Source organism: Mastigoproctus giganteus, chromosome 12, assembly GCF_048544385.1.
Source record: "Mastigoproctus giganteus isolate SK-2022 chromosome 12, ASM4854438v1, whole genome shotgun sequence".
In the NCBI taxonomy this organism is placed as follows: Eukaryota; Metazoa; Arthropoda; class Arachnida; order Uropygi; family Thelyphonidae; genus Mastigoproctus; species Mastigoproctus giganteus.
This window is the reverse complement of record NC_143586.1, coordinates 84,374,462-84,398,197: the sequence shown is the minus strand read 5'-3', so window position 1 is coordinate 84,398,197 and position 23,736 is coordinate 84,374,462. Positions and strand designations below refer to the sequence as shown.

Sequence of the window (23,736 nt, the reverse complement as noted above, 5' to 3'; positions counted from 1 at the left end):
CATTATTACATTAAGTTCAAAATACCCAAGACTACTGATTTATGAAGTTGTGGCACTAATTATGAATTACCCTCTAAAATTAATTATGTACAATTAATTCTATTTTATTTACCATTAAAATGGCAAAAAATATTAAAATTCAATATTAAGCAAGCAACCATGAAGCAACCATAACAAAGCCAGAAAACAGTCAGTTAAATTCTTATTCTAAGTATTGGCGCATGACACACTTTCACATCATGACCGAAACAAAATGTGCACCTTTTAGCAAACATTCCCCTCTTCCCATTTTTAATTGGAATTCTGATTTTTGTCAAGTAGGATCTTGGTAAATTGGCCTCCCAGGACCTTGGGGATAAAACAGGTGTCTCATATCCTGAGAAATTTATTTCCAATTCCTTACTTTATTAACATTAGCTAATGCTAATAAAGTTTAAAATTTAGTTTAGAGGCATATGATACAAGAAAGCAAGTTTATACAGCATCAGCCTAAAAAAAAAAAAAAAAAAAGAACCCTTCCCATTTCATTCATCCAATCGAGCCACAAGGACAGATGGAAATTTGTTCCAGCAATAAACTACCTGCTGGCTAAAGGAAAATTTCCACACATCTATAAGACTACTGTCTTTCCTCAATTTCAGTTTATACCCCTCAGGTATGTAATCTGAGCAAGAGGAAAAATGCCATCACCATTGAGCCTGCTCAATCCAATCAAGGCCTTATACACCTCAATCAGATCGCCTCGCAGGTGCTGCAATTTGCAGAACTTAAGCCTTTTTCATAAGAGCACCCCTTTATTCCCATCACTAGTCTTGTTGTCCTTCTCTGTACTCGTTCTAGCACCTCTACATCCTTCCTAAAATGAGGCTTCAAGACCTGTATGCAGAACTGAAGGTGTGGCCTGCGCATTGCCTTATACAAGGGGATAATCACCTCCTTATCACTGTTTGCAAAATTCCTGTATATCATTGATAAGACCCAGTGATCTACTCTGGCAGCCTGTCTGTACTGCTCAGAAAACTTCATATCTGACTGCACATTTCCCCCAAGTCTCTTTCATTCTCCACTACCCTGAGCATAACACCACCCAGTTGGTACATTTCTCTGGGGTTACTGCTACCCATATGCAGTACTTTGCATTTATCAATGCTAAACTTCAGTTGCAACGTCTCAGCTCATCTGCCCAACTTTTTCAGATCCTGTTGCAGCAGCATACTGTCATTACTATTATTAACAACCCTGCCAACCTTTGTATCATCTGCAAACTTTGACATTAAGATTGATATACCTTCATCAATATCATTGATAAATATACAAAACAACAACGGGCCCAACACCGAACCCTGGGGGACACAACTAATAACATTAGTCCACAAAGAGCAGTATCCATTGATTACCACTCTCTGTCTATTCCCACTCAACCATCCTTTTATCCATTGTAGCAACGTGCCCTTAATGCCATACCGCTCAAATTTGTACAGTAGTCTTCCATGTGGAACAGTATTAAAAGCTTTCCTGAAATCCAAGTATATGATATCAAAATTATTTTTTACGTCCAGTTCCTTTGTGACCACAACATAGTATCCAATCAAATTCGTCAGACAAGACTTCCCCATAAAAAACCCATGCTGTGTCTGAATTATCACTGCAGTCTTGATTATTATTAGCTACATGGTGCAAGAAAGCCTGAGGCTTATGCTGCACCAGCCAAAAAAAATTCCCGAGTTACCCTGAGAGAGAGAGAGAGAGAGAGAGAGAGAGAGAGAGAGAGAGAGAGAGAGAGAGAGAGAGAGAGAGAGAATCACCAAGAAAGAGAAGAATGATGATATCCAGCTCAGGACCCTGGGCTGGATATCATCATTCTTCCACCAGATGTGAGCCTTGTCTAAATGATCCTGCAATGCTGCTTTAACCAGTGACTCCATTATTTTTCCTGGAACAGAAGTCAAACTAAGTCTGTAATTATTTGTGTCACCATTTGATCCCCCCCTTTGTGAAATGGAGATACATTTGCACATCTCCAAGGCACCTCCGTAGCCAGGTGGGAAGGAGCAGCAGTGCATAGCACACGCTCCTTGATTAGACCGGGGTTCGAGACCGTCACCACCAAATACGGAGGATGCGGAAAGGTCAGGGAATGACCACCGCATATCCCGGAGCAATGTGGCCTTAGTTGCTAATGCTCCTAAAAAACCAAAAAATAACAGCACATCTCCAGTCGTGGGAACTTCCCCGAGTCCAAGGATGCTCTCATAATTACGGCTAAGGGTTTGCTTACTTCCTTTGCCACTCCTTTTAATATAATTGGATAGACCTCATCCACCCCAGGTGCCTTTCTTGTATTTAACTTCTACAATTTCTCCTCCTCTTTGCTCTTAGTTATTACAAAATCATTTAACTCCATGCTAGAGTTTGATAAACATCTGGCCCTCTCCTCCTTGAATGACTCCTAATGTGTGAATGTAGATGCAAAATTATTATTATTATTATTATTATTAGATATATGGTGCCTGAGGCTTATGTTGCACCAGCCATAAAAAAAAAAAAATTCTGAATTACCCTGAGAGAGAGAGAGAGAGAGAGAGAGAAGTAGAAGGGAATCACCAAAGAATGATGATATCCAGCTCAGGACCCTGGGTATGCCAAGCCCATACTCACCAGATGTGAGCCCCCTGGAGTTAATACTCATTTAGTTTGGCAGCTATCTGAGAATGATCATATACAGTCAAACCATTGATATCAAGTGGACCAATGCGATTCAACCCCTTCCTTTTAGAGTTTATATAAGTAAAGAAGTCTTTCCTGTTTTATTTTGCATCCATTGCCAAAGATCTCTCATAATCTGCCTTCGTGTGCCTAACCTCCTTTGTGACTTGAATACAGACTAGCTTATATCTACCATAGGCTTCCATGTCACCTGATAATTTATATGCATCCCATGCATTTTTCTTCTGTGCCACGAATCTCATTAGTTTAGTAATCTTACATCCATTTTGGCCTAAACATAGAACAGTATTTCTTAGTTGGAACAAAAAGCCTAGTAGCTTCCAAGATTACTTCCTTGAATGCTTCCCATTTAGAATTTGTTGTTGGTAACATCATCAGTTGGTCCCACTGTATAGAACTTAAAAAATCTCTGAGACCACTGTAGTCATCTTTACGAAAGCAAAAACCCTTCACTTTACCCCCGATGCTAGTTACGTCTTTAAGAAAATCTGACATCAGTACACTGTGATCACTGCCACCTAGTGGTTCCTTTTTCTCTAAATTCTTAATGCATGAATAATCACTGCTGATAATCAGATCAAGAGTGTTACTCCCTCTGGTTGACTCTTTCACATGCTGCTGTAGAAAACAGTCATCCAATAAATCCACAAAAGCCTTGCTAGTGTGCGAGTTACCAATCCACAAGTTCCAGTCTAAATTTACCATTCTGGGAAGTTATCTGGGAAGTTAAAATCCCCCATTATAAGACAGTCGGATTTACTGGGCCACTCTATTTCCTTGTATAATTGTTCATTGTAATCATCAGAGTCATTAGGCCTAAAACAAACTCCTACCCTCATTTTTGCTTTCCCAGTGCTTATGTCACACCAAACTGACTTGCCACTGCATTGTCCACCCATGTCAACTGACTGCACATCCTTAGATTTTATTTGTTGTTGTTGTTGTTATGGAGGCTTAATGGCACATAAGCTGCTAAGGCTATAGTGCGACTATTCACTTATTATATTAAGAGATGAGAGATTTCCATAAAGTCAGAAGAAAATCTGAAATCAGAAATTATTAAAAAGCCCAGTTTGCCTGAGGAAGTCAAAAAATTCAGAAATATTTGCCTTATCACCAATGAGATTTTCAAGAGTTATTGGTTTACGAAGATTAATCAATGAGATCAAGAATGAAGTTCTGTTTTGTTTGTAGTAGGGGCAGCCAATGAGAATATGTTTAACAGTCTAAATGGGTCAGATGGGCATGACCTATTCTTGCCCTTGAAAGGACTACTTCTTTCAAGTGCCATTTCGGATCTTGTTTAAACTGAAAGAGTTTATTATTAGTCTGAGCATGCCAGATTGCTGTCCATTGTGATATGGAAGCGGCATGAACGGTTAGTGCCTAATCTGATGCTGGAACAGGGATATTGGTTAAATCTAAGGTAGTTGGATTTTTTGCAGCTTTATTGGCCAGTTCATTGCCTAACATACTGGAATGTGCTGGAATCCAACAAAAAGTGATCAATTGGTGGCATTCTTTAATTTGTAGTAATAAGCTTCTGATTTCATCTAGAACAGGAACTTTATCTGAGGAATTACATAACAACATGATTGAGCTAAGGGAATCAGTGTAAATAACAGATTTTAAGGAACGGTCAGAATAGAGATTTTCTAAAGCTAGTTTGATTGCATATAACTCAGCAGAAAAGATACTAAATTCTGAGGGAAGGGATACTGATACAATTGTATTCAGAAACACTGCATCTGCTCCAACATTTGAATTAGATTTAGAGCCATATGTATAAATTGGAATGAAATCAATATATCTTTGAGTGTGAACTGCATGAAGTCGTTTGGCATTTGATGCTTGCAAAATATTCTTTCTCCATTGACAGAGGTAAGTTTCACAGGTTGGAAGAGGAATAGGAGCTCATGGTGGTTGAGTATACGTTGCTACCTGCTGTATGGAATGGATGCAAATATTCCAAACCTGCACCAGTTCAAGAAGGCGAAGACAAGCTGGTTTTACTATGCTAGGTTTGTTTCTGTATAGGTTTTGTAACTGTGGGTTGAAAAGGTATGACTGAATGGGATGAGAGGCATGGTATGACTGAACGGGATGAGAACTTTCAGATGGGTATCTTGACAGCGTATTTCAGTAACAGTGTTTTCCTGTGTAAAGTTAGTGGAGGTTCATGAGCATCAATTTAGAGACTAAGTGCTGGCAACGTTCTGAATGCACCAAATGCAATTCTCAAAGCACTGTGTTGAATGGGATCAACCCAGCATAATGCACTCTTTCTGTCTGGCAGAATCATAGATGGGAGCACCATAATTGAGATGGGATCGGATTAATGCCCTGTATAACCAAAACAGAAAGGTATGATCTGCAGCCCACGTTTGGGCAAATAAAATTCTGAGTATGTTTAACTTTTTTAGACAAGAAGTCTGTACATTTTTAATACAATCTAGGAAATTTAACTTATTGACAAGGGTTAATCCTAGAAATCGGATGGCACGGGTGACTGGGACGGAGACGTTAGAAATTTGAAGTTCAGGATCTGGATGAAGTTTGCGTTGTCTACAAAAATGGAGAGCAACTGTTTTCTGCTGCGAGAGTCGATAGCCATTGTTGCATTTTTTAAAGTGATATCTGAAGCTGTAGTAGTAGTGGTAGTGGCATGTGATGCAAGAAAGCAAGTGTATGAGCTTATGCAGCATCACCAAAAAAAAAAAAATCACACCATTCCCTCAAAATGCCTGTCCAGTTCCTCCTTAAATTTATTTAACCTATCAACTTCCACAACGGCAGATGGAAGTTTGTTCCAGCAATTAACCACCCGCTGGCTAAAGGCAAATTTCCACACATCTATTCTAGATCTGTCTTTTCTTAATTTGAATTTATGCCCCCTTAGGTTCGTAATCTGAACAAGTGGAAGGATCCCATCAGAATTCAGCGTGCTCAATCCATTCAAGGCCTTATACACCTCAATCAGATCACCCCGCAGGTGCCTAGTCCCCAGCCACTGCAATTTGCAGAACTTAAGCCTCTCTTGGTAAGAGGATCCCTTCATTCCGCTCACCAATCTTGTTGCCCTTCTCTGTACACGCTCAAGCAAATCTACATCCTTCCTAAAATGAGGCTTCCAGACCTGTACGCAGTACTCAAGGCGTGGCCTGACCATTGCCTTATACAGAGGGACAATTACCTCCTTTTCCCTGCTAGCAAAATTCCTATATATCATTGACAAAACCTGATGACCTGCCCTGGCAGCCTGTCTGCATTGCTCAGAAAACTTCATATCTGACTGCACAATTACTCCCAGGTCTTTTTCATTTTCTACCACCTTTGGTACGTTTCTCTGGGGTACTTCTACCCATATGTAGTACTTTGCATTTGTCAAGGTTAAACTTCAGTTGCCACTACTTAGCCCATCTGCCCAAATTATCTAGATCCTGTTGCAGTAGCACACTGCCATTACTGTCATTAACAACCCTGCCAACCTTTGTATCATCTGCAAACTTCGACATTAAGCTTGATATACCTTCATCAATATCATTGATAAATATACAAAACAACAGTGGACCCAACACTGAACCCTGTTGGACTCCACTAATAACATTAGCACCCATTAATTACCACCCTCTGTCTTCTCCCACTCGACCATTCTTTTATCCATTGTAGCAACTTACCCTTAATACCATTCTGCTCCAATTTGTACAATAGTCTTCCATGTCTTCTGTCTTTCAATAGATCTCATGTTTTGAGAATGACAGGAGATGGAAAGGTCATTTGCATAAAGGTAAGTCTCAACTGTATTTGAAAGCTGCTTAGTGATAGGATCTATTCTAAGAGAAAAAAAGTGGCACTCAGTACTGATCCCTGTGGAACACTTCTTCCTGGATGGAAGTTGCGGAAAGTGCATGTTGGTATTGAACTTGAAACGATCTAGTATGTAGAAAGTTTTGAACAAATATAGGAAGGTTGCCTCGTAGTCCAAGAAAGTAAAGATCACTAAGTATACCATGCCACCAGGTGGTATCAAAAGCCTTCTCTATATCTATTGAAGCCATTACTAAATGTTCATGTTTGACAAAAGCATTATGAATGGCAAATTCAGCCTTGACCATAAGATCCAAGCATGACCTATTTTGACGAAAACCATATGGACTATGGCTCATTAGCTGTTCCGACTCAATGATCCAGACGAGTCTTCTGTGGATAATTTTCTCAAGGATTTTGCTGAGGCAGCTTGAGAGAGATATGGGTCTATAGCTATAGGTGCTGGATGGATCTTTTCCAGGCTTCAGGAATGCCAAAACTGTAGAGTGATACCAAGAAGCTGGAAAAACATTTTCTAAAAATATACGATTTTAAAAGACAAGGAGGAGGAGGAGGTGCAAAGCTTTGTCGTCAAAATGTTGTAGCATGACATAAGAAATCCCATCTGGCCCAGCAGCACCATTGTGGGCTGTTCTTATTGCCAATACTATACTAAGCTAACAGATTCCTAATACAGTGCTACATATTACGATAAGAAATAGGTGAAAAACCTCATATCTTTTTAGTAGGAATGTTAATCTCTCAATGCTCAATCGTGCATGATTATAATATGAAATTATTCCCTGTACGTAGTCATAAATCAATTAAGTTGAAATATCTAATAATTAAAATGAAAATGAAAATTAAAATAATCCTATCTTCAACTCTCATATCTCATCAAGGGAATCGGAAAGAATCACAGAAAGACAGCAGCCACCAACCTCCAACAAAACCAACCAACATCTCAAGTCTACATGAGAATTGAAAAGCAATTGTCGTGAAATTCTAAAATGACGACACAAATAAATTAATCCACATATAAATTAAACTCTAAAATCCGATCTATTAACTTCCTTTAAGTGACTAGCTTATTCGGGTTACTACTGTGTTCACAAGAAGTATCAAAAGTAATTCGCAGATGATATCCCCCTCCTCCCTGTTATATCTAAAATTGAAAGTTAACTAACACGATGTTATTTATCTAAACCAATAAGTGCATGCCTATTCAAGCATGCGCATAAGTGTCCACGAGTCCAAAAATATATATAGGTATAAATTATACCTTACGCTATCAAGTTTGAGATATACGTTATGCTATTGGTTTATTTATCTAAATCAATAAGTGCATGCCTATTCAAACATGCGCATAAGTGTCCACAAGTCCAAAAATATATATAGGTATAAATTATACCTTACGCTATCAAGTTCGAGATATACGTTACGCTATTCCCTATCGATCTACAACGATGGCAGCAAGTTTCAAACAGTACAAATTTTACCAATACTAAGTAATAACACACAAAATCTCTATGTAAATTCAAAATAAACTAAGTATCGTAACTAGGAATATAAAGCTACTTCTAGAAATAAATTAATATGCCAATTAAAGTCAATAAAATGGTAAAAATTTAGAAAAACTTCTCTATTAGCTGTAGGCACAAAATCTTTGCATGGACAGAGCTACTCTCATTCCCAAAAGAGTTATGAATGGAATCAATCTCAAAAGGAATAAAATAAGTTCATTTTCTAAACTAATGTCAACTGACTAGGTGAGAAACTGGTTTTTGGAAGTCCCCAAAATGAAAAGGTCATCAGCAAATCACATGTGGCTGTTTGTCCTAAGTACAAAGTAATACACATTCCAAAATCGAAAACACTTCTAAACCTCATACATGAAATTAAAGCCTTCTTGGGTGGGCACTGTCCATTATTTCCTAAGTCCATTAAATCAAGGGTTTATTTCATTTCTTGTATGGGTATGTCATTTCTTGACATTCAAGGGTATGTCATTTCTTTTCTTAGCACCTTGAATTTATCAAATTTAATAACTACACTCCTAGCATTAGCATACCAATATGAGAGTGTCTTTTTGTTTGTTATGACTAACATATCCCATACAAAAAGTGCTTTCTGGTGTGCTCCTCTCCCTAGGAATTTTCTAGTTGGTTACTAAGTTAATTTTAGCATTCTGTGCACATTATATATGCCTTTGTGCAGAATTATAACATCTTGTGGAGCACCATCTCAGCCCTATAGCATTCCACTCCCTGCAGCCAACTGCATAACAGAAGACTCCAGCACGCAGTTGGATACTCCGAGTGCCTGATGAGTCTCCTGATTTTATTTCTTCTAAGGAATTAACATTTTTTTTGTCAGGTAGTGAATTCTAATCTAACAATATGCTGTTAGTGCTTAATTTCCTCCTCCTTCTCCCTGCTCTTGAGATGCACAAAGTAATCACCTATGATAGTATTGTGACTTACTAGAAATTGCTATGAATACATATCACAAGTCAGTATAAGTAACAAGACTCACAGGAAAATCACCTACTACAATTTGCCAATCAGTCAGAGTATTTTCATCAAATATTTTTCACCATACTGCATATGCACATGTATATTTATAGCAATAAAGATTATTATATTAAATACAACAAAAAACAAATAACTGTGTCACAGAAGTTAACGATGAGATCTTATTAAATATTCAAACTTTCAAATACAGATCTAGGTACATATGGTTTACGTTTAGTTATTGTACCATAGCAAGTAAACTACATGTTGGTACATATGTTGTTCTTGCATGTATTTAAAATGAAAAATTCCAAAAAATGGAAAAATTTTTAAGTATAATAACAAAACTATATGTAATTAGGTTTTTTTTTTTTCACCATGTATTGCATTGAAATGTAACCTACTCAGTGGGACAGATTAAACTTTTCTCTCATCTTGTTATAATTTATAACTACAACTTTCAACAAAACTGTTCAACTTTAAGCACAATCAGTTTTAAAATAACTTAATTCTTTAAAAATAATTTCTTAAATTTCAATTATATTGAACAGGAGAAATGCTACTTACGATTTTAATGTATACAATACATTGAATAGCTTGGGTATAAGAATCATATACTGATTAGTTAAGATGGCACTCAGTATTTGGTCAACAACATAATCAGCATCTAGCATCTTAAAGACTCTAAAATATAAATAATATGTATTATAAATTAAAAAAAAAAGTAAAACCACTAAAAGAAATAACCTATATAATAAAACATATAAAAAAATGTGGACAAAATTTAAAGAAAGGTGAAACAGTGAAAAAAATCACAATTTTTTGAGCTGTTTATGTGGGATAAAACATTACTTTTAATTTGGCTTGCATTGGCATTAGTAGAGGCATACGATGCAAGAAAGAAAGCTTATGCAGCATCAGCCAAAAAAAAAAAAAAAAACTGCTCCATTTCACCCCTCCGTTCATTCCAAATACCTGTCCAGCTCAGCCTTAAATTTATTTAGGCTATCAACTTCCACAACAAAAGATGGAAGTCTGTTCCACCAATCAACTACCCACTGGCTAAAGCAATATTATACAATATGCAGTCAGAAAGAGGGCAGAATACTTCAAATTACAGTAACTGGATTGCCCAGTTTATTGAATTATTCAAATGAATAGCAGAAATGGCAATAAATATAATTATTGTACTTTAAAAATCCAGTATATAGATATATTTATTCTGAAAACAAAGAAACACTAAGTGATTTCAGGACAAAATATACACAGCATGGTACAAAAATTTCTAATAATAAACAGTAAATAAACAGTAAACAGTAAGTAAGTAACTCAAAATGGAAGAAAAAAATTTATACTGGAATATGGGTGAGGGGAGAATTTAAAATTCATGAAACTTCTACCTCCTCTTCCTTACATATAGCCAAGCCCAGAGGTTCCCAAAGTGTGAGGTATGTCAGGGTGGGGTGGGGGGGGAGACTTAGTTTTTTGGGGAATGTGTTGTTTATATGAAGCATTTTTTAATGAATATGAGGGAAAAAAAATTTTTTCAGTCCTTTGCTTTGATGATGGTAAGCTTACCATCGAATTCAAACTCAAAACCGTGGTGGTTTTTAGCAATTTTGTGTAAAATCTGTTTATTTACAGATGTTCTGGAAGGTGGAGTACCACAAAATTTATGAAATGTTTTGGGGATGTAAGGTGTAAAAGTTTGGGAACCTTTTGCCTAGCCTATTAAAAGAAGGTGGAGGATGATTCAGCAAATTTCATCCTATAATTTTTTTTTTTCACAAAAAATAATATTTTAAAAAAAGCTGAAAATTTGTTTACAACAGTACTAAATTTTCCCTCCATTATATTACAGAATTTCAGAATATTTCGAGAGGCATTACAAAAGTAGTTCATTTTAAGAACAGAATCAGAAAAGGTTACACACATGTAAACAAAGAGATGTAATCAGGGTAGTGCAAATGATGCAATACACTCAGTCCTGACACAGAAGAATGCCTAAACATTTCATAAATAGTTACAACATACCTTAACAAAAGAAAAGGGCACCCCAAAACCAACTATGCAACCAGGCTGCCAGATATCATTGCATGGCCTCTGGCTGTTATAGAGTTTAATAGTAGAAAAAGAGACAGTGAGAAACCCACATATTTTGGCATATAAATAGACTTTTGAAGCCCTTAAAATTACTCTAAACTGAGAATTGTTAATAGCTTCAATCCTAAACTTTAATTAAAGACATGTGCTTAGGGCTAGAATGGCATTAATTAGTATTGGTAATGGCAAATGATGCAAGAAAGCAAGCTTATACTGCATCGACCAAAAAAAACATAAAAATATTTCCCACATCACCTGTTCAGTCCCTCTAATAGTTTGTCTAGTTCTTCCTTAATTTTATTCAAACTACCCACTTCTCCAACGTCAGATGGAAGTTTGTTCCAAGAATCAATTACCCACTGGCTGAGGCACACTTCACAGCTATATTGGAACCATCCTTCTCAATTTTAATTTATATCCTTTCATATGTGTAGTTTGAGCGAGAGAAGGATTCCATCAGCAGTGGGCTTACTCAATCTATTCAGCCTTAAACACTTCAGTCAGATCTCATCATAGATGCCTAGTTTCCAGATGCTACAATTTGCAGAACTGAAGCCTTTCTTGGTAAAGAACAGCCTTCTGTGGTCCTCACTAATTCTTCATCCTTCTCTGCACCCATTCCAGCAGCTTCACATCCAACTTAAAATGAGGCCTTCAGAATTGTATGTAAAACTCAAGATGTGTCCTGACCATTGCCTTACATAATAGAATAATCACTTCCTTATTCCAGCTGAATATGATTGACCAAAACCCTTTCAGCTGTCCTAGCAGCCTGTCTGCACTGTTCAGAGAACTTCATGCCTGACTGTACAATTACCCCTCTCCACCTCCAGTATTTTTTATTCTCCACTACCCTCAGTGGTACCACAAAGTTAATATGCTATTCTGGGATTACTGCTAAGCATATTGTATCAGTACCCGGCATTTGTAAATGTTAAACTTCCACTGCCACTTCTCAACAAATCTGCTTAATAATCATAGATCTTGTTGCAGCAGCATGCTCTGGTTAATATCATTAACCACCCTGTCAACTTTAGTATCATCTGCCAAGTTAGGCATTAAGCCTGATATGCCATCATTAATAAACATAGAAAACAGCAACGGACCCAGAAAGCACTGAACCCTGAGGACCCATTGATAACTACTCTTCATTAAGAAGAGCAGTACCCACTGATAACAACTCATTGTCTTCTCCCAGCTAACCATTCCTTTAACTTGCCCCTAATGTCACAATGCACCAATTTGTACAGCAATCTTTTATGTTGAACAGTATCAAAAGCTTTTCTAAAATCTAAGTATATGACGTAAGAATTATTCTTTGCACCCAGTTTCTTTCTTCCTGCATCATCGTATCTGATTTGATTGATTAGGCAAGACCATTCCTTAGCAAGCCCATAAAGTCATTGCAGTATGACTTCATTCCTGTCTACATGGTCCTGCTTACTTCTTTAATCAGCAATTCTATAATATTTCCTCGAATGGAAGTCAATCTAACAGGTCTGTAATTACTTGTCACACTTTTCCTTTTTTGATTTTCCTTTGTGAACTGGGATACATTAGCACATACAGTCCATGAGAACTTGAAAATGTGCTAATGCATCCCTGAATACAAGGATTTCACTAAGGATTACACTAAGTGTTTCAGGACAAAATATACATAGCAAGATAAAAAATTTTTAATAATAAATAGTAAATAAGCTTTAAAGTAACTCAAAATTACATTATTAGTTACTTAAAAGTAACTCATATTCAGTCCATGGGGACTTCAAGATGTTGTTATTTTGGTTTTTAGGAACATTAGCAACTAAGGCCATGTTGCTCCGGGATATGCAATGGTCATTCCCTAACCTTTCCGCATTCTCCGTATTTGGTGGTGACAGGCTCGAACCCTGGTCTAATCAAGAAGCATGTGCTACGCACTGCTGCTCCTTTCCACCTGGCTACGGAGGCGCCACTTCAAGATGTGCTAATGTATCTCTGAATACAAGGATGCTCTCATAATCATGGCTAAAGGTTTTCTTATCTCTTTTGCTGCTTCCCTTAATATAATTGGATAGATCCTATCCACTCCAAATGTCTTTTTTTACATTTAGCTTCAACAATTTCTCTTCCATTTTCCTCTCAGTTATCACAAAATCATTTATTTAACTTCTTGTTAGAATTTGATACACTTCTGCCATCTCCATCCCTAAAAAGTTCCTCATATGTGAATGAAGATGCAAAATATCTATTCTGTTTGTCAGAAATTTGAGCAGTATCATTAACAGCTAAATCATTCATATCTAGCAGACCAATATGATTTATCTCTTTCCTTCTAGTCTTTCCATTCTTTGCCAGAGAACTGTTGAAATTTGCTTTAGCTTGTCCAACTAGATTGTAGTTAGAAGTTAGACAGACTGAGTCAGAAGAAAGGCAGGATGGTAATGAATGGGCCTGGAGTACTGGTGTCCATAGTTTATAATATACATAAGTTAGTTATAATCCAGTTTAATACAAATATACTAACAAATTCAGTGGCTTTCGAAACGCGTGTCTCTTTGTCAACTGACAAATTAAATACAAAAGTACGAGCTGAGTGAGGCACATTAATCATGCGTCATTGTTGTTGCACGGACGTGCGCTGCTTTCTACACCAGTGATCATCTCCAGCAATAAAACGGTTGTCTCTAGGATGGGATGTAGACGTATGCCTTTCTGGCGATTTAATGCCTTTGGATTGCTTACTATGTTGAGTGACTCTAGCCATAGGCGGTGGCGAAATTGTCGTGAATGGTCTACTATTTCAAAGTCGTGTTTAGGGTCAAGATTTAGGGTCAAGTTTAGGGTTGGTGGCCCAAAAATGTTCCGCGACCGCAGACTGGTCAGTTTCGGCAAGCCGGATTGCTCTGTCGTGTTCCGTGAGGCGATCCTGGAGATGCCTTGATGTTTCTCCTATGTAGCAACTGTTACAGTCTCTACAGGTGATGCGATATACCACATTGCTGCATAAGACAGGTGTGACAGGGGTCTTCACGCTGGAGACAAGTGAACGTAGGTTCCTGCAGGGTAATTGCACACATTTGATGTCGTAACTTCTAAGGACCTTCGAGCTCCGTCCTGACACGCCTGGATAATAGGGAATATAGGCGGACGATATACCGACTTGGCTTGGTGGTCTTTGGTTGGATGTGAGTTCTTCTGCCTGTAGTAGGCATCTGCTTAGTACATAGGATGGATAACCACATTTGGTTAGGTCCGCCTTCACACAGGAGATCTCGTTACGCCTAATTGTGTCGGTGCTGGAATGGCTCCAAGCCCTGGGGAATAGGGTGTGGGCAGTGCTATTGAGATGGCTTGGTGTGTGGCCGGATCTGTAGTTAGTGATTTGACCGCACCACATAGGCTTGCGGTATACTGAAGTCTCTAGATGTGGGCCTACGCGATGCACTAGGACGTCCAGGAACGGGAGCGTACCGCTCACCTCTGATTCTATGGTAAACTTGATGAAATTAGATAGGGAGTTGAGGTATTCCAGCAGTGCAGTTTCAGAACCATGTGGTATTACGGTAAAAATATCGTCGACGTATCTACACCATGTTGTAATAGGTGTAGGTGGGTTCTGGTGTATCTGCTCCTCTAGATCTTCCATGGCGATGTTGGCTACTAGGGAACTGACAGGGGCACCCACAGCAGTGCTATGTACCTGCTGGTAGAGTGAATCCTCAAAAGTGAAGATGCTGCTTGATAAGCAGAGGTTGAGGATGGTACAGATGTCATCAGTGGATAGTGATGTCCTGGATTGGAGGCTTAAGTCGTTCTCGAGGAGCCTTCTGGCGCAGTGCACGGCCTGTTGGACGGGAATTAAAGTGAATAAAGAAACCACATCAAATGATGCCATGACAGTGTTGTCAGGGATTGAAAGGTCCTTAATGAGGTGGATGAATTCACTGCTATTTTTAACGGTGTGCGAGGTATTACCTATAAGAGGTGAGAGGAGGTGCGCGATATGTTTGGACAGTTCATACATTGGAGCACTGCAGCACAACACTATTGGTCTGAGGGGAATACCCGGTTTGTGGATCTTTGGTAATCCATAGAATTGCGGTAGTTGGCAGCCAGTAGCACGTAGAAGACGCTGAGTTGTGGTCGGGAACCGTCCATCGAACTATCCATCGAACAGCTGAATGTTTTATCCAACGGCATGAAATTCGCTGTCATACCATCCAAACCTCCATTCACACAGCTCGCTATGGGTATAGAAGCCAGTATTACCAACCTTCCTGAAGAAACTGCCAACAAGATCCGTTTCAGGACTGCCGCAATCCTCCGCAGCACTCAAAAAACATACTCAAACCTTAACCATCGTCAGCATGCCGCCCTATCATCTATAAGAAAAGACAACTCCATCGTCGTACTTCCTGCGGATAAAGGGCGCCGGACCGTTGTGTTGGACCGATCAACCTACCGAGAGAAAGCCCTGACCCTACTACTAGACCCAAACGTATATGAACCTCTATCTGATCCACCCATTAAGGTCTTGAAACGTCTAGAGACACATGTCAATAAACTCGTCCACACATGGTTTAAAGATAAGATCTCGACCACAACTCAGCGTCTTCTACGTGCTACTGGCTGCCAACTACCGCAATTCTATGGATTACCAAAGATCCACAAACCGGGTATTCCCCTCAGACCAATAGTGTCGTGCTGCAGTGCCCCAACGTATGAACTGTCCAAACATATCGCGCGCCTCCTCTCACCTCTTATAGGTAATACCTCGCACACCGTTAAAATAGCAGTGAATTCATCCACCTCATTAAGGACCTTTCAATCCCTGACAACACTGTGATGGCATCATTTGATGTGGTTTCTTTATTCACTTCAATTCCCGTCCAACAGGCCGTGCACTGCGCCAAAAGGCTCCTCGAGAACAACTCAAGCCTCCAATCCAGGACATCACTATCCACTGATGACATCTGTACCATCCTCAACCTATGCTTATCAAGCAGCATCTTCACTTTTGAGGATTCACTCTACCAGCAGGTACATGGCACTGCTATGGGTGCCCCTGTCAGTTCCGTAGTAGCCAACATCGCCATGGAAGATCTAGAGGAGCAGATACACCAGAACCCACCTACACCTATTACAACATGGTGTAGATACGTCGACGATATTTTTACTGTAATACCACGTGGTTCTGAAACTGCACTGCTGGAATACCTCAACTCCCTATCTAATTTCATCAAGTTTACCATAGAATCAGAGGTGAACGGTATGCTCCCGTTCCTGGACGTCCTAGTGCATCGCATAGGCCCATCTAGAGACCTCAGTATACCGCAAGCCTATGTGGTGCGGTCAATTCACTACCTACAGATCCGGCCACGCACCAAGCCATCTCAATAGCACTGCCCGCACCCTATTCTCCAGGGCTTGGAGCCATTCCAGCAACGACACAATTAGGCGTAACGAGATCACCCGTGTGAAGGCGGACCTAACCAAATGTGGTTATCCATCCTATGTACTAAGCAGATGCCTACTACAGGCAGAAGAACTCACATCCAACCAAAGACCACCGAGCCAAGTCAGTATATCGTCCGCCTACATTCCCTATTATCCAGGCGTGTCAGGACGGATCTCGAAGGTCCTTAGAAGTTACGACATCAAATGTGTGCAATTACCCTGCAGGAACCTACGTTCACTTGTCTCCAGCGTGAAGACCCCTGTCACACCTGTCTTACGCAGCAATGTGGTATATCGCATCACCTGTAGAGACTGTAACAGTTGCTACATAGGAGAAACATCAAGGCGTCTCCAGGATCGCCTCACGGAACATGACAGAGCAATCCGGCTTGCCGAAACTGACCAGTCCGCGGTCGCGGAACATTTTTGGGCCACCAACCACGATCTTGACCCCAAACGCGACTTTGAAATAGTAGACCATTCACGACACTTTCGCCACTGCCTATGGCTAGAGTCACTCAACATAGTAAGCAATCCAAAGGCATTAAATCGCCAGAAAGGCATACGTCTACATCCCATCCTAGAGACAACCGTTTTATTGCTGGATGATCACTGGTGTAGAAAGCAGCGCACGTCCGTGCAACAACAATGACGCATGATTAACGTGCCTCACTCAGCTCGTATTTTTGTATTTAATTTGTCAGTTGACAAAGAGACACGCGTCTTGAAAGCTACTGATTTTGTTAGTATATTTGTATTAAACTGGATTATAACTAACTTACGTATATTATAAAGGCAGGATGCTATTAAGATGATTTTATCTTTAGCTGAGGATGCAATAGAACCAGCAGGTTGTAACAGACGTGGAAGCGTATATATAGACAGAAGTTACAGCCAACAGTTTTGGCAAAAGACCAGAATGCACTACTTTCAATTGGCAACAAGCAAGTTCTGTACTCTTATCCTATTGGAATTTAAATTTGGATTGATTAATAATTGTTTTACAATTTTTGCAGAGTTTTATGCAATGAAGATGGAGAATTTTGGTACCAACTATTACTATCTGCCACTTTCTTATCTTAACCAGGCTTAGATCCTCATAAAAATATTCTCACTGACACAATCTGAGAAAACATTGGGATCAAAAGATTCCAAGGAAAAGGGAAAGAAATTGTGGAGCCCATCCCATTTTACAGCCTTCTAATGCCAAATAACAAGTCAAGAATCGCCATTACAGACAGATTCCAGTGGAGAAGAGACCATCACCAATTAAAGTACCCAGAGAACATTGGCCATGTGCTTTGAAGGGTTGTTGTTAAGTAAAATATCAAGAAATTTTGGTGGTTAGGATTGTCTGGTATCTTAGTACGCAAATGAACAAGCTGTTTAAGGTTATAAATAATTGCAAAAGCCTCAGAATCTCAACCGGCTGGATCCATGTAATGTAACTAGAAAATTGAAGACAGCTGGAGCTGCATGTTAAAATCATAAAGGAAAAGGAAAAAAAATCTAACTTTCCCGACATGCAGCTCCAGCATACCAAGTGATCAATGGAGTTTAGACAACAGATGCAATAGAGGAACTTGGCAGAATGGGGCAGAGATTTTAAACTAGAGGAAATTCCAAATTAGAAAATGCCTAGCACGGAATAACAGAGCAGATATATGCACAATTACCACCTTTAAAGCAAAAAGATGGAATTACAGCATAAATAATTAGGACAACTAAGATAAGTGGTGATTAAAGCAACTAGTAATTGAGAGTTTGGTAGAAAAAGTAAGTGAGGCATGGCAGATTGTAGATGAAAATGGACATTATTGCGACTGTAATCAAGACCATGTATATTTGCAAAATGAACAAAGAAATGTTTGACAGGTTTGAATCTTTTCACAGATAAGTTTGTTCTGTTGGTTTAACTATTCATGAGGCACTTTGTAAATAAAGTAAAAGTAGAGGAAAGAAATGTGTGCATTAATGAAATTTTTGGTTATGGCATAAACACAGAAAGAATATACCTAGCTCCTTAACATAAGGTAGCATCAATAATGTGCTTCCTGCATACACACTACTTGGACTCCCTCTAGTCACGCTGGCTAAGCAGACAGCGAGATTATGCACTAGCTGATCTGGATACCTTTTAGAGTTACCAATAGTTTGTCTGGTAAAATATCTAGTGGCCAGCAAGTAAAAATCATTTTAGAGCTGTACCCTCAAAATATAAGGAATATTGGATTCTGCCATGATGCCCATCATACTGCGTGATGGAAAAGATCGGGGTTGCCAGAGCTTTTCTGTGTAGATTAAACAAGGATTTCACAACTTCAAGCCAAGTAATAGTATTGAACCAGATGATAAGAGTCATTTATGAAAGTCATTTACTACCTAATATTGCCTGGTGACACAGAGGGGTAGCATTCCTCTATGTGATATGGATGCCACACCATGACTCCTGCTTATGTTGGTTCACACCTGGATGGTCATCTCCAGTATACTAGAAAATGCCTAGCACGGAATGCTCCTTAATGTGCAGGTTTCAGATCCTGCACATTAAGGAGCATACCCAGGTCCTACCACCGTGAAAATTCAAACATAGGAATTGGTTTTCACAGAATGACCAGGCTTAACCAAAATTTGGTCCACTGGACTCATAAGCAGAACATGAATATCAATTCCACGAGTGTTTTAGAATTCCAGGTAGCAAACCTAGTTGTCATACCTGGAAGAATGTTTGTGACAAGACTCAGAAGAACTAAACACTCTCTTAATAGTGATAAATATTCAAAAATTAACAGGTTATAACTGTTTAAACTTTCAGGGTTCAACCTTTTAGTTCCTTAGGGGCTAATACACGCACTCAATGCGGACTACTTATACCTCTTCACATTTAAATTTTGGTTAGGCTGACAGAACTTAAAGCTAATAAAGGAAAGACACAAAATGAGTGCTGAAATCTGGCATCTTCAAAAATCAAGAAATCAATCCTGAACTCCAAAAACTTTCTGTGCAAAAATTGTGTGTAATCCTGCTAAAAATTACCTTTCAGAGACATCAAGTTGGAGTCTGAAACTGTAATGAAATTTATGTATAGTAACAGTGGGCAATGAGAATGTGTCAATCAGTCAAAATTTGCAATTATGGTATTTATGGTTCCTATCACTGGCTTGATTTTTCAAAACATAACTTTACTTTGACACAGACCAAAAAAGAAGGGTTAAATAAAATACTGCTCTAAAAGTACTGTATTTATGATATTAGCTGGTCCCCACTGTTCACAAAATGCAGATGATTTTCTCCATTCTTTTATTGCTTTTTCAGCTAGAAAAGTGTGAATCTTTAACACTTGTAACTCTGTTTTGATGAAGGTAAGGTTAGAGTTCAAATAGTTTGAACTTTAACCTTAACATTCCAGTTTGTTATGGTTGTTAAGAAAAGAATTATTAGTTTTGCCTGTGAACTAGGCTGTTAGTCCTTTTATAAATAACCATCACCCAAGGCTTTTTTTTTTGTTTATACCCAGGATAGCTGAGGCCAGAAGTTTAAAACGTCATTGTAACTTTCCGACGGTCTGTGACAACCAAATCCTCTGCTTGCACCTTCACGATTGTGGGACTGTTAGTAATCCTGGGTATAACCTCCATGCACAAGTACACGGTGGGTGACCACCCAGGAGTGAACCAACGTAAGCAGGGGTCGAGGTGTGGTGCCCACACCACATGGAAGAATGAAGCCCTTCTATGTTACCAGACAGTACTAGGTGATAGATGACTCTCATCAACCAGTGCAATACCACCACTTTGCTTATTGGAGGCTTGAAGTGGTGGAACCCATGTTTAGTCTCTAGAACTAAGTTCCGGTTAACCCTTCCCTATCTCTTCCATCATGCAGTATGATTCATGACTTTTGATGTTATGATGAAAATCGTGGCGAGATCCAATATTCCTTCATTTCAAGGGTACAGCTCTAAAACGGTGTTCACAGGCCGGCCAGCTAGTTAGTACACCAGACGGAACCTATTGGTAACTCTCTAGTAGGCTTCCAGATCAGCTAGTGTATAATCTTGCTACCTCTACTCTGCCAGATAGTGACTGGAGGAAGTCCGAGTAGTGTATATGTGGGGGACATTATCGAGGCCACGTTATGTCAAGGATCTGGGTATATTCTTACCATGTGTACGACATATCCAAAAATTTCATTACTTCATACAGCATGTTCCACCCACTTATTCTTACTATTGAATACACCATGAATTGTCAAACTAATAGAGCAAGCTTATCTGCAAAAAGATCTAAACCTCCTGAGCACTTATTAATTCATTTCAAAAATATACGTGGCCTCAATTCTAATCTCAATGATGTCCATTTCCACTTGCAGTCTGCCAAACCCCATGTACTTTTTCGGACAGAATCTCAGTTATCGGTTGATTCAACTACTGCTCATCTCAGATCCCCAAATTATTCGCTGTATGATTCCTTTCACCTCAACGGTGGTACTTGTGCATATCTCCGTTCTGATATTCCCTGTCAGAGACTTGGCAATTTGGAATCTCCTCTCTTTGATCTTCTCTGGCTTAAAATCTCTCTCTACCTCATTGTGTCAAATTCATCTGTTGTCTCTACCGTTCTCCCAACTCCACTAATCACTTGGAGCTCTTTGACTTCCTCTCTTTGCAACTTGACTTTCTCTAGTCCAACTTTCCTAACAGTGAGGTAATTTTCCTTGGTGATTGTAATGTTCACAACTCCAGCTGGCTTCCTTTTTCTAGTCACACCGACCCAGCTGGTCAAGATGCTGAGGCTTTTGCAATTACTAATGACCTTGTACAGATTGTTCTTTTACCTACAAGAATATCAGACATTCCTAACCATACAGCCAACGCACTTGATCTCTTTCTCACAAAGAACCCTTCTAAGCACACAGTCAAAGTGAGAGGTCCTTTAGGCACCTCGGATCACAACTTGGTGATTGTCTCTTCTCCAATAGAGCCTTTATCTATAGCTATTCCCAACCTCGTGTTGTTTGGCATTACAAGAATGCAAAGTGGGGTGACCTGCGAGATTTCTTTTCTTCATTTCCTTGGTTGGATTACTGTTTAAAAACTTCTAATGTTAACTTTTGCTCCTTTTTTTTATTTATTTATTTTTTTATTTTGGTAGTTGTTGGCGCATCGGCTTCTGCGGCCATAGTGCACCTCACAAGGTTTTTGCAGTACTTTGATCCAAGCCCGAGGCGGGATTCGAACCCGCGACCTTTGGGTTGCCAGGAAGGCACTTTACCCACCTGGCTAGCCCGGTCGGCAACTTTTGCTCCGACTGTGTCAGTGAAACTATTCTTGCAGGAATGGAATCCTTTATTCCACACTCCACTTTAAAATCTCGTCCTTTATCTAAACCTTGGTTTTCCAATAAATGTGCTAAGGCTGTTCAAGAGAAGAATGTTGCATATTGTAATTGGCTTGTTTCTAATTCTTCAGTTTCATTTTCTGCCTACACCAAAGCTTGCAACAATTATAAAACAGTCATTAATCAGTCCAAACTAGAGTTTGAACAGGCTAAGAGTAGAAAACTTGCTTCATGCCTAAATGGTAGTCGAGCATTCCGGTCTCATGCCAAAGCTATTGGCTGCAACTTTTGTCCATTTCAGCTCCCACCTCTGTCCAAACCAGATGGTTCTGTTGTCACTTCAGCCAAGGATAAAGCTGACCTGCTAGCATCCCATTTTTCTTCCAACTCATGTATTAATGATCTTGGTAAAATGCCTTCCACCATTCCCAACACGCTCCATTCAATGCCTCCTGTGATCTTCCATCAAAAGGATGTCAGAAGGATTTTGGCGAATCTCGATGCTAAGAAAGCTCCAGGTCCTGATGGTATTTCTCCACTTGTTCTCAAAACTTGTGCTCATGAACTTACTCCTGTTCTTTGCCACCTTTTTTCACTTTCTTAATCCAAAGGCGTTTTTCCTTCTGCTTGGTCATTTCCAGCCAGTTCCTAAAAAGGGTGACAAATACCTCCAATCCAATTATCGTCCCATTGCAATTACTTCTAATCTTTCTAAAGTAATGGAGAAATCAATTAACTGCCAACTCTTAAACTACCTAGAAACCTTCCATCTGAACAACGATCGCCAGTATGGATTCCGTCAGTGTCAATCCACTGGTGATATTCTGGCTTATATTACCCATTTATGGACTAATTCAATGGAAAAGTTCGGTGAAACACAAGTAGTTGCTCTTGACATCTCAAAGGCTTTCAATCATGTTTGGCATAAAGGTCTTCTAAACAAGCTTCCATCTTATGGTTTGCCAAGTGTTTTTAGTAATTGGTTATCCAGCTTTCTCTCTGATTGCTCACTAAGGGTAATGGTGGATGGCTCTCTGTCTTCTAACTTCTCCACTAATGCCGGTGTCCCCCAAGGTTCAGTTCTTTCCCTCACTCTTTTCCTCTTGTATATTAATGACTTTCTTCCATTGACTGGAAATCCTATCCATAATTTTGCTGATGAGAGCACATTGCATTCTACTTTCCATTTTGAGAAATCTTGCCTTGCTCAATCAGCTACCAATTCCTTAAATGCCAATCTTCAGGTAATTCTCAAGTGGGGCAAAGATAACTTAGTTGATTTCAACCCTTCTAACACTCAGTCTTGTCTTATATCATGAAAAAAGGATTCTTCTACTCCTATGCTTATCTTTAGTGACACTCGGATTTCTAGGCAAAATGATATATCTCTTTTGGGGATTACCCTGACTTCTAATCTCTCTTGGCACAAGCACATTACAAATATTGCTTCCTTTGCATCTAAAAAACTTGGTTTTCTCTTTCGCTCTCGGCATTAGTTTTCTTCCAAACAGCTGCTCACTCTGTATAAATCGCAAATCCGCTCTGCCATGGAATATTGTTCCCACGTCTGGGGATGGTGTCCCCAAAACCTCTCTCTGGCTTCTTGATTCCATTCAGAAGAGGGCAGTTAGGTTAATTAATGATTCATCTCTAACAGAGTCTCTCCACGCGCTGTCTCATAGATGTACTGTTTCTGCTGCATGCCTCTTCTACAGATACTTCCATGGGCACTGTTCTTCTGAATTGGCTTCTATAATTCCCGCTCTCTTTCAAAACAGTCCGAACACGTGCAACCACCAGCCAACAAC

At 39.3% G+C, this 23,736-nt stretch overlaps 1 protein-coding gene across 2 annotated transcripts in view; it reads right to left on the bottom strand.

The window, feature by feature from the left end:
* Window positions 1–23,736, bottom strand: part of LOC150077236 (epidermal retinol dehydrogenase 2-like) — a 160,268-nt gene that overhangs the window by 40,008 nt on the left and 96,524 nt on the right. For both annotated transcript variants that reach the window (XM_090385632.1, XM_090385631.1), the window contains exon 3: window positions 9,615–9,731. In XM_090385632.1, the coding sequence (XP_090241758.1) occupies window positions 9,615–9,731 (117 nt within the window). The remainder of the gene's footprint in view (window positions 1–9,614; window positions 9,732–23,736) is intronic.